The 14779-nt window shown below is 45.5% G+C and overlaps 1 protein-coding gene across 3 annotated transcripts; it reads right to left on the bottom strand.

The window, feature by feature from the left end:
- Positions 1-479: 479 nt before the first annotated feature.
- On the bottom strand, positions 480-12444 carry rai2 (retinoic acid induced 2). Of its 3 annotated transcripts, none has more exons than XM_076277487.1 (2): positions 12138-12444; positions 480-2898 (listed from the first exon to the last, which is right to left on the bottom strand). In XM_076277487.1, exon 2 carries the CDS (start codon positions 2806-2808, stop codon positions 1102-1104), a length of 1707 nt encoding a protein of 568 aa, XP_076133602.1. In that variant the 5' UTR covers positions 2809-2898; positions 12138-12444; the 3' UTR covers positions 480-1101. The 3 variants fall into 3 exon arrangements, with proteins under 3 accessions (XP_076133602.1, XP_076133610.1, XP_076133593.1); XM_076277495.1 differs by having other exon boundaries at positions 12151-12444; XM_076277478.1 differs by having other exon boundaries at positions 12158-12444.
- Between the last annotated feature and the right edge of the window lie 2335 nt (positions 12445-14779).

The raw sequence follows: 14779 nt of genomic DNA, 5'->3' as shown, positions 1-14779 counted from the left end.
CTGCTCCTAATTAGCAATCAAATATCTATTTTCATTCACGCTGAAAAGTAACTTTGCAAAAAAAGAACAGGGTCGAAAACTAGACAAAAACCAGAGGAGTGTGCTCACCCACATCATCAAATCATCATTTGTGTTTTTTCGCCATCTGCCCTTGAAGATAATTTTGTTTCGATTCTTGGGGGCAGGAAAGAAAAGACATTTTCTTTTCTCTCCCTTCTTTAGGATGAAATGATGAAAACTGTGCTTTGTTGCCACTGACAGCCATTTCCGATGTTCATTAAAGTTAATGAAAGTGAGGCCCGTGCCTCTGCCAAGTCATTATTAGCCTGCCATGCTAAGCCCGCTCTGCATCAAAGAAGATGCTCCGGTTGACTGAGCCACTGATTAATACAGCGATTTCCCACCATGGGTGAAGTTTAAAGGCCAACCCCCAGCCCCCCCACCCCACCCCACCCCACCCACACACACATTTCCTAGGCACAATAAAAAATAAAACCACATAAGGTAAAATTATATGGATATTTAGATCATAACACGCTGACTGTGTGTTAAACAGATATGTGATATGGATTTCCCTTGATTCCCGCGATATCAGATATTATGTGTTTGGGGGTGTTGGAGGAATTCACCGCTGGTGGCTCGAGGCAGCTGGCTGAGTTTCAGCACGGAGCCGCATGAATATTAATGTCTGATTAAACTCTGGGATAAGCCTCATGAATGATTCATGGATACATGTGACCGAAATGAAAATGCTTGTTAGGCACATGCGTCAGGAAGAGACCTCGAGTGAATTGTGCAGCAGTGTGTCATTTGGCTGCTGTCACAACTTTCCTTTCCGGGTGTCTTTTTGCCTTTGATGCATTCTTTGTGTTGTCGATGCAGCCCCTCCAATCATGCAACTGATTACGTTTTAAAGAACGGGGTCAAGTGCCTGTCTTGTGTACCAAAGACTGCTTGGACTGGCCTGAATTGTTTGGACAGACTGGAGAGTGTCCCAGAGCCTGGTTCGTGTTTGGACCCTCCAAGGCTGTCATGAATGTCTGCGAAATCCAAAAATGCTACGCTACTCTCCCTCTCTCAGCACCTGCCAGTGCCGTGCCCTCACTTCCTGGGGAGAAAGGCTGCCAGTCGCTGTTTCTTTATTGGGAGAATGTGGATCTCCTGGGAGCTGACCTTTTTCAATTTGATGGATCTGTTCTTCGACATTTTTTTGAGTGGGTCGTTGGAATCGCTGCCCCGCTGCTCCCCCGGCATCCTGGGCAAGGCCGCGTAGCCACCCTGGCTGGCATCCCGCTTGATGGAGAAGTTTTTGGTGGAGACGCCAGAGAGACCCTTCAGTTTGCCACAGAAGATGGCCGGCATGGCATCCTTGACAGACACAATGACCTTGGCTGTCTGTGAAGTGCTGACAATCTCTATGTTCCCCCCTGCACCAAGCGCTCCGTCGTGGACTGTACCGCCCATCGAGCTACTACCGGCGCTATCCACAACCCACTTGTGCTGCCGGCTAAACTCTAAGGACGCTAGGCCACTGAGGAGCTTCGAGTCCAGCTTGGGAGAGCACTCCACTGGCCGCAACACCCCTAAAGATATAGCTCCCGTGCCTATGTCCTCGCCCGAGTGACGGGTACGATCTCTCTCACCCTCCATGCTCCCGTTGGAACTGCAGGACTGGATACAGGTCTTTCTAACGCCGCCAACGGACAGGTCAAGGACACTGTCTTGTTGGCATGGCACTTCCTGTTTTGTCTTTATGGGAGGTGCCCGGATCGACAGGTCCAGAACCTCTCCCTCTGGCACAGAAAGACAAGATGGCAAAGGAGACAGGTGCATGGACGGGCCAGTCTCAACACTAGGTGATGACATGCTAAGGCCAAAATCTTTTGTCGATGTCTGCGTACCCTGGCTCAAAGTACACACTGGTTTTGGGGGGTCTGGAGCCACTTTGGAGTCCTCTGCCTGCTGCGGGACAGGGATAGGGATGGGAATTGGGATAGGAAGAGGCACTGGTAGAGGGACAACGATGGGATAGGGGACCAGCAGGGTGGGTGGAGGCACCAGGGGAGCCAGTGGGGAGCTGTAGGGGTGGGAAAGGGGTGGTGGTGGGAAGAATCCAGTCGAGAAAAGGTCCGGCTGGGGGGAACCAGCAGAATGACAGGTGGGCGAAGGGTTCGCCTGGGAAGGGAAAAGGTCCTGCAGGATAGCAGCAAAGTTGGGGTTCTGCAGAAGGGTGAGCAAGCTCTGGTCCAACATGGGAGCTGCTCCTTTCTGATCCAACGATGGGGGTGGTGCGAGTGCCAACGAGGCATTCTGGCACAAGATGTTGTTTGGTAAGGAGAGGGTAGGACAGCCTGCTTGCTGCAGGAGCTGCGGCGTTAGGTGCTGGAAGACCTGCTGCTCCAGCACCAGAGGCAGGGAGACGGGACCTTGGGCGGTGACCAAGTACGGCGCTGTGCCCGGTTGCGCCACCTGCGGGCCAGCCGTGCCTGCCAGGATGGGCAACATCATTGGACTGTCCCCCAGGCAGATGGGCTGAAGAACCGTGGTGGCCATTTTGAGAGCAACCCCTCCTGGCGAGTCAGCTGTCTGAGTTACAACAGGCGTCGTGCCAGGCACACCCAACATTGGCGAGAGGGACCTCTTGGTCAAGGTTGGTGAGCCAACATTCCATGCCTCGTTAGGAATGACAGGATTCCCGTCATCTTCTAATTTACCAATGCCCTCTCCTACGGTTCCTCCAGTGGAGCACATTTCGCCTTGCGTGCTCCCCATGTCCACAGGAATGCTGTCCTTGTAGGGGTCCTCCATGGCCTCTGGTTATTGAGATCTTCTTCAGCTGCTGGTGGGTGACAAATGCATGATATTCCTTCACTTTTCTGAAGGTGGTCTTTGTCAATCCTGGAAGAGGAGGAAAACACAAAATAGATGTTTGAGAGGGAATATTGCATGCAGTGCACTGCATTAGCCCAAGATGTTGATTATGGCCCTAAACAGCATTCATATAAATAGACAATCAAGACATTTTCCAGGGCCTCCCTTGGATGCGTGAACCATCTGGTTGCTACAAGAATTAGAGATTAGGATGATGTAACTGCAGAGTCCACAATCAACCCCAAAACATAGTGATACACGAGAGGCCCGAGCCCAGACAGAGAGCTTCAGCATATCTACCATGAAAAAAGGAAGTATGGCTTCAATTCTACGAGGGGGAGGGGAAGGGGATTAAATCAAATTAACTCTTAGGGAGTCTTGGTTATTTGTTTATATGCCAGTGTGTGTGTGTGTGTGCGGAGTGTGTGTGTGTGTGTGTGCGGAGTGTGTGTGTGTGTGGAATTTATTACATAAAACGCTGGCGCTGACTAAACTAAAGCCTCCCTTTGGCAGACAGACAGACAGAGGGAGAGAGATATATGGAGAGTGAGACAGAGAAGGGAAAGAGAGAAACAGAGAAGGAGAGGGAGAGTATGACGGGGGAGGCTGAAAGAGGTGCAGAGCCAAACACAAGGACGCCACGCTATTGTAAACAGTCTCGTTTTTTTCCAAAGCAGAGAGTTTTTTTTCTTCTTGAGCATAATAAGTTCATATTAACAAAAAGAACACTCTCTGCTAGCTACTTAGCATTTATACAGAGATGACTTTATGTGTGTTGAACATAAAGGCCATGAATAAAAATACATTGATTTTGTATTTTCTATGTAGAAAGGAATTTTAAAAGAACAACTGGGGAAATAGCAGCTACATATAGCCATTATATAATTACATAGTTTCTGATTGCATTTACCATGGTTTAGTAGCAACTAAAAACATGACCCTTTTATCTAAATAGTCCTTGCTTACTGACAAAATATTCTCTTGGTAATTCCAGAGTGGTGATATAAATTTGAGACTGGTGGGAAAAAATCAGTCACATCCCCATGACATTTAGCTGGAGGGCCTTATCTTGAAGGACCACTGGGCTTATCTGTGTGCTTTCAGTTCCTTTCATAAACAAAGAGGCATATGGGCAGACGAGCACATATAAAGGCTGCCAGACTGACTCAGGATCAGGCCTCCTCTCTTATCCCTGCGTTAAACCCTCTGGCATGTCTCCGGACCCCTGAACCCAGAGCAGTAGGACTCGGATTGAGGGTGGCGGGGGCAATAATAATTATATATTTTTTCTGTCCATGGCATGCCTGGTTCCCCCTGATTACAAGCGCAGAGAGCATTTTACTGTCCTATACCTTCTCTTTTCCAACTTCCCTCTCTCCCACCCCCCCCCCCCTCCCCCCATCCCACTCCCCTCCTAAGGCTTAAGCCCCCAGTTGAAGAGGTTAAGCTCGGGGTAATAAGCCATGTGCAGTTACTTGCTGGGGGGGAAGCTTTTCATTTGAACACACAGACAGCCTATGGTGAGCTATATTCTGAAAAAAAAATCTAAATATACGGGATACATTTATACCGAAGGCTTTGAGGCCAGTTGGAACTCAAGAAGAAATATGTTATACTGCCCTGAAACCTGCCATTTGCAGGGTAGTGCTTGTGAAATACATTTGTACACAGTGCCTCAGCCCGTGTTGGCAGTCTAAAGGAAAAAAAATCCTAAATTAGGTCACAGGCTAAGTGGATGCATATGTTTAATGAGAACCACAACAGAATCTGTTCCTTCAGATAAAAAAAAAAACACATTTACAACAAAATTGTCAGCGGGGTGAGACCAACTAAATTTATGACGGGGAATTTATAAAGGGGTCTTTTCTGGGAGAATTCACCAACCGCCATATTGTGTTTTAAGGCCAGTGAATGTATGAAGGTGCAGAGTGTGTATGGAGAGAGAGAGAGACATTTCACAGACCTGTCTTCAATTTATCGACAACATGTGACATTGTACTCTCCTTGCCAAGGACTGCAATTCATCAGATCAATAACCTGGCAAAAAACCTGAGGTTGTTTGTATCAAAGTGTTTGGAAAACAAATGCATGTGTCCCGAATGCTATTAGTCCCATGAATCTCACTCTGTTGGTCTAATGTCTGTAAGTCAGCCGGCCAAAACTCTAGACATAAATCCAAAGTGAGCAAGAGAGGGAAAAAGTCTATAAATTATAATCCCAAGTTGGAAAGGCAACAAGGTGGGTCGTCGGCATTCGAGATGATTTATCCCTTAAGATATTGCATTCCAGCTGAGAATCTTGTAAAATCCAACCAATGAATAGCGCCGACTCGCTTCCATTTACGCACAAAGCCTCTGAAAAAAAAAATACTGAGACCAAACCTACAATTAACTGTCCTGCCTACACTTGTTAACTATTGCCGTCTGTGTCACTATAAGACTCTGTGAGTGCTATTATCGCAGCCTTTTATATTTAGAACAGCCAAGTCATACACAGCCTGCTGTTAAAAACACAAACAATGAAACCACCACACTTTTCATTTCAGCACTGTTTGGAGGGCACATTACTATACCACCAAAACCACCACCATTTTCCAATCAGTTTGGGATTAAACACTGGAGTATATACATTAAATAATCAAAAACACATTAAAATGCCCAGAAGTATCACATAAAATGTGACAAGAAAAAGGATAACCCAAACCCTGGTAGCACGCTAGTAACTGTAAAGTGATTTTTTTTTCTGCACAGACCAGACACAGTTGTCATGCCAACGCTGCTCTAATAAATCCATCATTGGATTTTTCTGGTGGCGTGGACATTCGGCGTCCTCCCTCTTATTGATTCCAGCTTGTTTGGGGGAGGTAGCTCTGTTGGTGGCAGAGTGCTCCATCGTCCAAAGCAGCCTCATCATCATCTTTTGATCTGCCACACAGGCCATAGCAAGTGAAGAGCTAGCAACAAAGGCCACTTTTCATTCTAGCCTTAAGCAAAACAAAAGACACGGACAGTAAATAAACAAACTCCAGTGTGCTGAATGAAAAACGCCGACCAATAAAAAACAAACCTAAGAAGAGAGGCCTGGAGAGTGGAGTTCGATGAGGTGCCAGAAATTTGTCATGAGAGAGAGAGAGAGGGAGAGAGAGGGAGAGAGAGGGACTCCCGATGGGCCAAGCCACCAGAGGCCTTTACACGCCACATCTCGACAAAATGGCTGCCATGTGGAACTCAGCTCTACCAGGCAGTGCTGTGGTGAAGCTCCCTTTCCCTCAGGGTTTGTTTTCTATTGTACTGTGGCACAGACATGACGCAGTAACAGGACTGTGATAGATTAGATCTGTAATTCTTCAGGGAGACAGCCCACAATCCTCTTGTTTCCACTCAGCAAAGCTATGGGATGGGCTATGGACAGTGCTCTCCTCGAAAGAAAAAAGGGCTACTTGGTTGTGTGTCCTAGCAGACGCATAGATTCGCAAACAAACACACACACACACACACACACACACACACACACACACACACATACCAGGATCTAATGCAAGCATGTGTGTATTTATAGCACCAACTCTTTGTGCTTAAACCTTGGCCTTCTCTCAGCTCTGGCAGACACTGTGGCTTTATTTATAGTGTCTATAAATGGGAGGTGTCCACTCTGTATGAATGATAGTGTATGAGATCATCAAAGTGAACATGGACATAATAACCCCTATGTGCACACATGCAAAGACTACACAAACACACACACACACACACACACACACACACACACACACACAAACACACACACAATAGACACAGAGTCCATGTTTAAGCAGCTGGTTGTCAGTGTTAGCCTCTGTTGGCACCGACAGTGAAACAGAATGCCACCGCACTGCAAGACGAAGCACTCCTGGGTAAACTCCCTTTGAGGTGGACGCACTCACGGGTGTTGAACCCAGGTCAGTGGGTACTGACTTTGGCCATGTGGAACGCTTTCTTTCAGCTGACTGGGCTTTGGCTGGTCAGACAGCACTGCTGCACCGAGAGCTTCATGCTTCACTGATCTCTCGCTCTCCCTCTCTCTCCAACCCTCTCTAGCTCTCTCCCACCCACCCCAACACCCCTGCTTGGATCATGTGAGTGCAGTTCTGTTACAATCCCTGTTACAGACACTTGAAAAACCACTAGAGGAAGAAGGAGAAATATAGTGACAAAGACGGATTAGTAAGCAAGACTTTGAGTCATCCCGCTGATCACAATGACAAGGAGCACCACCATCTTGACTTGTCTGATCCGTATTTAAAACATTTAGTCATCAAACGGTGTTCTGCCAGAGATAACACAGGGATGATGAAATTAGCTGAAAACAGGCCACTAATTCCTGGGAAACATGGGAGAAGAGAAAAAAGGAGGGGGAGAAGATAGCGGAGCAGCAGCGAGCAGAAGGCCAATCGGGAGCGCCAGCTGCCTGGCTCTTCTTGCCTCATTAGCGTTTACATTGATTCATGCAGCAGATGCTCTAAAGTGACTTACAAGGCAGAACTCACTTTTACACACCAGGCGCTAGGTCCTCTGTGAGCGTCAGGCGCACCACCCAGAGCAACCCATCCCCTGCCCAGTAAAACGGCAGCAGAGGCTTCCTGGCACCCAGCTATGAGCTCACTCCAACAGTCAGTGAGCCCACCTGCTGAACAGGCCAGGAGCCCCCACCCCTCTAACCCCCCAACCCCCCTCGTCCAAACCCTATCAGGACCACCTCAGAGGCCAGACCTGCAGAACATGTGCTGATCTTATCACAGAGAGAGAGAGAGCCTCATTTGGGCTGCCTAGGGCTCCTGTGCTCTGCGCCAGATCTCTGGACTTACATCAGTCCCCCGGCCGCCTCACATGAGCCGAGAGAGAGCAGGGCCTGGAACATTTCAGCAATTACGGCACCGGAGGCCCAAGACTGGTAGTTCATCTTGTGCACAGACACATACACACATACACGTGCAAACACACATGGATATTATCTGCACAACGTGCATTTAGCCGTATTCTTTACCCTACACTTTAACGCAGTGAGCAATGAAAATATACACACACATACAGACACTGGCACAGGCACACGCACGCGGGCATACACGCATGCAAGCAGGCTATGTTAATAATTAGAGTGAAGACCAAAGGAACGGGAGGAAATGGTAGTGAAGGTGCCGAAGTTGCTTGTTAACTGTCGGAGGCTGTCTATGAAAAACGCATTACCATTAAAATGACCTCTCCTCAACGACCGTTACCTGACCAGAATATTAACACGCTGGTTGACCTCTGACCCTGTTAACACCGCAATGTCACCACTTGACCCCAGGAAGATCATTCCAAAGATCATTCTGAGGTCATCTGATTGTCATTTTTCCATTTCCAGGGACAAGCTGGAAGCTATAAATACCATGTGGTACAACAGGTCTTTAATTAAATATGAGGTAATACAACCACCAGCTCAGAAACTGGAGCATCTGTTATTGCGCAGTCATGATCATTACAGCAATGTGGCTAATAGCCATTCCATCCTCACTGCAACTCAACACCACTATTATGACAGGGACTTAGTGAGTGTCATGTATAGTGTTTCAAATGCAACATGGCTTTCCTGGAAGAAACTGGTGGTAAGGGTGGTGGTGGTGGTGGTGGGCGAAGGCCTGTAACGGCAATGCAGCCACTGTGACTCCACAACGAGAAGCTGGGTGGGGGGGTTGGACTGGGCTGAGCAACAACAAATCGAGACACTCACACAACCAACGCTGCGTGCTGAAAGGACCACATTGGATTCCTGCCCCCTTTTTCTGTAATAGTTTCCACATTTCACTCTCCCTTTTGAGGGGGTTGCGCTCTAAATAGCGTTAACTCGCAGGGAAGAAAAACAACAAACTGCTCACGCCGTACCCTGATGCAGAGGAGAGAACGACTGATAGAACATTCTACACATTATGCTGCCATCAGTTCCTTGTGTTCTTTGTATTTACTTCCCCTCTCATCTCACAGAATCGATAAAGAGATCTTGGTGGCTTGGCAGCTGGTGCTTTGGTGCTTGTCTGCTGTAAGCTAACTACCATGGACAAATTCATCAGCTCTTCAAACAAGCCGTAATGCAATAAACACAACAGTTCAGTTCTGGAAAAGATGGATAGCCATTTAGGTAATGAATGCAGAATAACAGGGACACAACAAATGGGGGAAAGACTGAGTAATGTATCTAAACAAAGTGAACCAAATGTTGGTGGAGGGCAGGATGTTACAAACCTAAACCAACAAGCCATCTGATAGACATCTACTCTTGTTCCCTCTCATCATAGGTACACATTAAAGCCTTATCTCATGTCATTGGAATACTCTGCAGTTATCCTCTCTCTCTCTCTCTCTCTCTCTCTCTCTTTCTCATCATCTCTCTCACACACACACACACTCTCACACACACACAATGTTTCTGTGTTTGTTTCACTCTCTTCAGTGTCACTTTGTCTGGCTTAATTGCATGCATTTCAGTCTGCATCTTTAAGTATCACATTCTTCCTACATCCCTCATGCAATATACCGTATACCCTGTAGAAGATGCTCTTATTGTTACTGTCCATGACACAATTCTCCACAAAATTCTGCACTTACACACCATACCATCATGATTCAGCTGACACATTAAAGTGTAAGACCCTTACCTTTTATCACCACCACAGGGTCTGAATTTTTGCACATCAGACAGCTTAAGTTTATTTGCCCCACCTTACCTATACCCAAATCAAACGAAAAACACCCCACCTTGCAGGATGATAAAGCTAATAGCCTCTTCTCCTGGCCAAACAAAAACTAGAGAAGGGCAAAGCTCCTGAATCTAATCTGAGATTAGATGAGTGACCAGGAATTAAATCCACCAATAGTCTGTTTTTCGAAGGCCTGCCTGATGGTCAGTTTGACAGTTTTCCCATTTCTGAGATTGCAATAGTTACAGTAAATAAGAAATGCCATGAAAAGGGTAAAGTGTCATTGTACTAAGAGACACCTTGAGGACCAGTTGTATAATACAAGAAATAGACCACTCTAACCTGACAGGACAACACTCACCAGACAGTACGACAAGAGTGTTTGCAGAGAATCATTAAGAAGCATTTTGTGACAGAGCATCACAAAATGCTTTTTAAACAGTTTTGTTAGTGAAGACAGCAGGCTATTGTGTTGCTCCATCACTAAATCAGCCAAGGTCAGTGTGCGTGTGTGTGTGTGTGTGTGTCAGCAAAAACTGACCACCTTTCTGACCTGATGCACTTCCCAACTGCGTTGACCAATAAACTGCAAACACAAGCTAATGCTTTTAAAAGCACATATGCGAGTCAATGAAGTGCAGGACCACTGATCAGCTACAGCTGAACATTTAGTGTGCACATAAATACTGTTGAGTAAGACGGTAACCCTGACACCACTTAACCCCCAACCCCCCCCCCCCACACACACACACACACTGACCTTGACTGCTCTAGTGATGGAGCAGCACAGTAGCCTGCTGTCTTCACTAACAAAACTGTTTAAGAAGCATTTTGTGACGCTCTCTGCCTCTCACCAAGGACCACAAATTTAATCTGGAGGAATGTCTGGATTTAGTGACGCGCTGGGCAATCACAATGCTGCATTGATTTAATATAAAGCATTCCTTTATTTATCTTGCTTTGACGGGCCAAGCTCAGGCCTTGTCCAACACTGACTGCCAGGCATAGCAAACATGTGAGTAACATTTTGTCTGAGTCTGATAAGACAGCACCTCTCTGTCCTTTGATACTGATAATGTGTTTTTGATGTGAGGTTCAGTGAGCCTTTAAAACAAGGAAAAACGAATTAATGACTCCTGATGATTGATAGACATCTACTTTGTATTTATATAACATGAGAGAACTTAACAACAAACTGAATCTATCATCATTACTCTTGAGTTTGGAACCTGTATCCATAATCAGCTCAGTCTTGTAAAAAATGACAGTCACTAATACTGTTGTATTTTACTGGCGTTTAACTGCATGCGTGAATATGGACCTAAATAACTGAAACATAGGGCATTGGGCAATATTGTGAAAAAGAAGTAGCCTACATTAGAATACTTTCGTGTTTAGCTGAATCCCTCTTTTAGGGGGAGCTACAACACGCACCAAACGGTAATGTATTCGCTACAGAAAAGCAAGATGTGTATAATTAGCGATAGGCCTCCTCCTTCAGGCGATGGCTGCAACCAATCAGCAATAAAAGACACACACAAAGAACATTGTCTGCTTACATTACTAGTCAAATTTCAAGTCTGAAATTAGCAGATATTGTCAGTGTACGGAACGTATATTTTCAAGAAAACATCTCACAGACTACCATCACAATGAATTTCAGGATCAAAATTAAGACAAATGTTGTTGAGAACATTACAACAATAAATGTGAATATGATGGAACTGGTCGTGGTTATCAGGATAAAAAATTGCCTATCCAATAGTCTACTCAGTTTCTTGGCCGACTGTAGGAGTGCTGATAGTATCATTAACGATGCGCCTCCGGGTACAAAGTCTCGTGTTGGACATGTTCACCACACATCTGTCTTATTAGCATTAGGCTATCTGCCAGTCCTCCAAAAGAACATCTAGGCCTACTCCTCATATAAAATCTGTTCGGAAAAGGTTATGACCATAGACTACACATAACAAAACACGCCTGTTGCCAAAGAATCACATTTGTTTTGTTTACTGTACATAAAACATGTACACGACAGCCCAGCTCTCAGCTCATTGTTCGGTCCTCTCAGGTAATTCGTTGCCTCGTCCTAATTCTGATAGCCCTGGGGCGAAGTAGTCTACAACTGCACAACAATCGGTTATTTCCATGGCTTATAACGTGGGCCTTCTCCATTTCTGAAAATTAAATGACTGTCACAGAGAAATAGTGCCAGATGATGGTAAAACATGTTCTGCCTCTTTAAGGCATGCAGCCTTTTAAACCCGGCGGATAACGCACCTGCTTGGCAAAATGAACCTGTAAAAGCATTTCCACCACATAATTAATAATCGATAGATTGTTACGTATTAACTTGGTGTTGAACTAAATACCACAGTCGAATATGTGTTGTACACGCGCTACAAATGTAGCCTACAGATAGCCTTCTATGCGCAATAACGGGATAAGACTATAGACGTTTGGATGTAGCCTAATGCATTCTATTTTATTGCTATTATGTCATCCGACTGTGTTGATACAATTACACCATATTTCTGTCTTATTGGACACCTACATCAGAAACTCACAGCCTACCCTTCAGTTGGTTTTCAGGTCCAGCCTCAAAATAACGGCAAGCAATCGGGGATATCCTTAATCACGCATTATTCCAGGCTTCTCTCCGTCTCCGTTTCATGCATCCGCGCAGCACCACAAATTGCTCGTTTTCCCTCAAGTCTGCGACACCGCGACAGTTTCTGACTGTGCACAGAAAATACACGTTGACGTCCAGGCCAGACCACTGTGCACCAAGCAGTGGATATAGCGTACAACGCATATGATTGCTGACAAAAGCAAGGCTGATGGACACTACGGCTAAATAGTCCCGATGCTGCTGCAAGGAAACTCGCTCTTCCACCCCCTGAAGAAGGATGTAGTCCTGTGACAGCGAGGCTGCGCGCGCAGCCTTCTGGCTCTGCAACCCGTAGTCCTCCCCCGACTACTTAACGCGCGAGCGTGCGAGCGTGGACGCACGCGTCGAAAGGTAAATCCTTGGTCAAATCCATGCAATGCACTTGTCATGACCGCATGCGAACCCATCGGGCACTTATTAAAAACAATAAAGATAATCTTAATAATAAACAGGCAAATAGAAAAACAGGCCTATTACCAGACGCTAATTGCGAATTTGTAAACAATAATAATAATAAAAAAAAGAATCCGAGATTGTGGGTACACGACAGCAGCTGAGCCCTGTGGGGGAAACCTAGCAGTTAGTACAACTGACATCTCCGCCACCCCCTGCTTGTCACTGTGACAAATGGCAACATGAATACCAATACCTTCCGTGGTAGCCTACTTTCCGAACAGAGAGAGGAGACCCAGGTGTTACTAGGGGAACACAACAGCGCCGAGCAGCAACTCATCATTCAACAAATGGACAGTGGCCTAAAAGTATATCAAATATTTTTCATGGATGTAGTAGTCTATTTCACGCTCGTTATGGTCTATGCATTGGCATTGGCAAGGTCTAACTTGAAATATTCACCAAACAATGAACCTAACTATACAGAGAAATGGCTAATAAATCCACATCAGTCATCTACATCAAAGTGTGCAATAGACTTTGGTGAAAGCAAGGCACCTGCAGTGGTGAGGGAGAAAGAGGTGATGGGGGGGGGCTGGACTGAGGTGTGTGGTGGTGACAGCACTTGGGGGGGGTGGAGGCCCCAGGGGGCTCCCTATCACTGCCAGGCAGCCTGCGGCCATGCCTCCAGGCTGAGAGGCTTTACCATTGTTCTGCTGAGAGGGGGGATGCAGTTTAATAGAGTTTAATGAGTTGCGCTGTGCATGTGCAACATCCCAGCCTGTTTGGAAAATGCTGTGTGACTTGAGCTATCCCTCTCGATCTTGATCACCAGCCAGCCTTCATTTATAGCTACTGGTCCTCAGCTTATGGGCACATGGTGGAACTCAGAATGGACCAGTTACCGGTCTTTTTATTTACCCTGAGCCTCTGCTACTGTGTCCTTTTCTGGACCGATGCTTAAACAACATGATTTTGGACAGGACCCACCATGTCTAATGACCAGCTGAAAAAGATTCAGTCACAGCTGGCATTGCTCTTTCCCTGTAATAAATATACTTTTAATTTCAGTTAAATACATTATATATCATTTTAAAAACATTTTGCATTGAAATTACCATAACATGAGGGATTTATTCTAACCTCGTTGAGTGTTACAGAAATCATTGTACAACAAACATTGTGAAAAACTGGCAGCTTAACAAGAAATACTGGACTATGGCAGTGAGACAAATTATGGAAGTCATGTCTTGTTGAAAGATAAGTCAATGTTAGCTGTGGCAGAACAATAGTCATTGTGTTATTGTTTCATATATAAATAAATAATTTTTGATTAAAGAAACATACAAGGGAGGAGTTGCTAATTTCACTGCATTTTTCTTTAAGTGACAAAAATGAACGCTAAGGCTTAAATGGAGAGCAAGAGATGGATAGATAGATAGATAGATAGAGAAAGAGAGAGACTGGATTGATGATATCCCACTGATGTTACACAGCAAAGTCACAGGATGTTGAATGAGGAGTCAGGCTTGAGTAAATCTGAATTTAGGTCACCCCGACCCCCCTATACTCAACTCCACCCCACCCCCTTCACAACATATCCTCCCCCTCCATCAAAGATGAATTCAGACATCACGCAACCCCAAGCAGCCCTCTGTGTTTGAGCCGGGCTGCCTGCAGTCACCTGGTAAATGACAGTGAGTGTCCTGGAGTACTGCCTGGAGACAGGGTTGATATGTTGCATAGACTACTGGCAATGTGTGTGTTTCACACACAGGGAATGTAATACATGTGTGTGCATGAATTCATTGTTCATTACCTTGACAAATCACTTCACTGCTGACATTTACCTGATTTTTTTAAAACATAATTTTGTCAACATATTGGTAGCTGAACTCGATGTGTACTCTATAAGAGGTGTTATTACAGTCTGCATTTACCATTTTACCATTGTGCCTTTAAAGGAACTCACCAACGTTTGGGGAAATAAGCTTTCCCCAAAAATTGGTGTGTCCCTTTAAGTTACAGCAAATAATACAATAATAAAACATATTATTTCTACTTAAACAGGCTAGTTCAACAGCATATAAGGCAACCTGATATGAAGTGAACACTGTTGAAGTCATACGTTT

Source organism: Alosa pseudoharengus, unplaced genomic scaffold (genome assembly GCF_046254945.1).
Source record: "Alosa pseudoharengus isolate Yale_2024_CS ecotype anadromous, Long Island Sound unplaced genomic scaffold, YU_APseudo_1.1 YU_APseudo_1.1_scf_11, whole genome shotgun sequence".
Taxonomy (NCBI): domain Eukaryota; kingdom Metazoa; phylum Chordata; class Actinopteri; order Clupeiformes; family Clupeidae; genus Alosa; species Alosa pseudoharengus.
The sequence above is the reverse complement of the archived record's forward strand: the minus strand, read 5'-3'. Positions and strand labels throughout refer to the sequence as shown.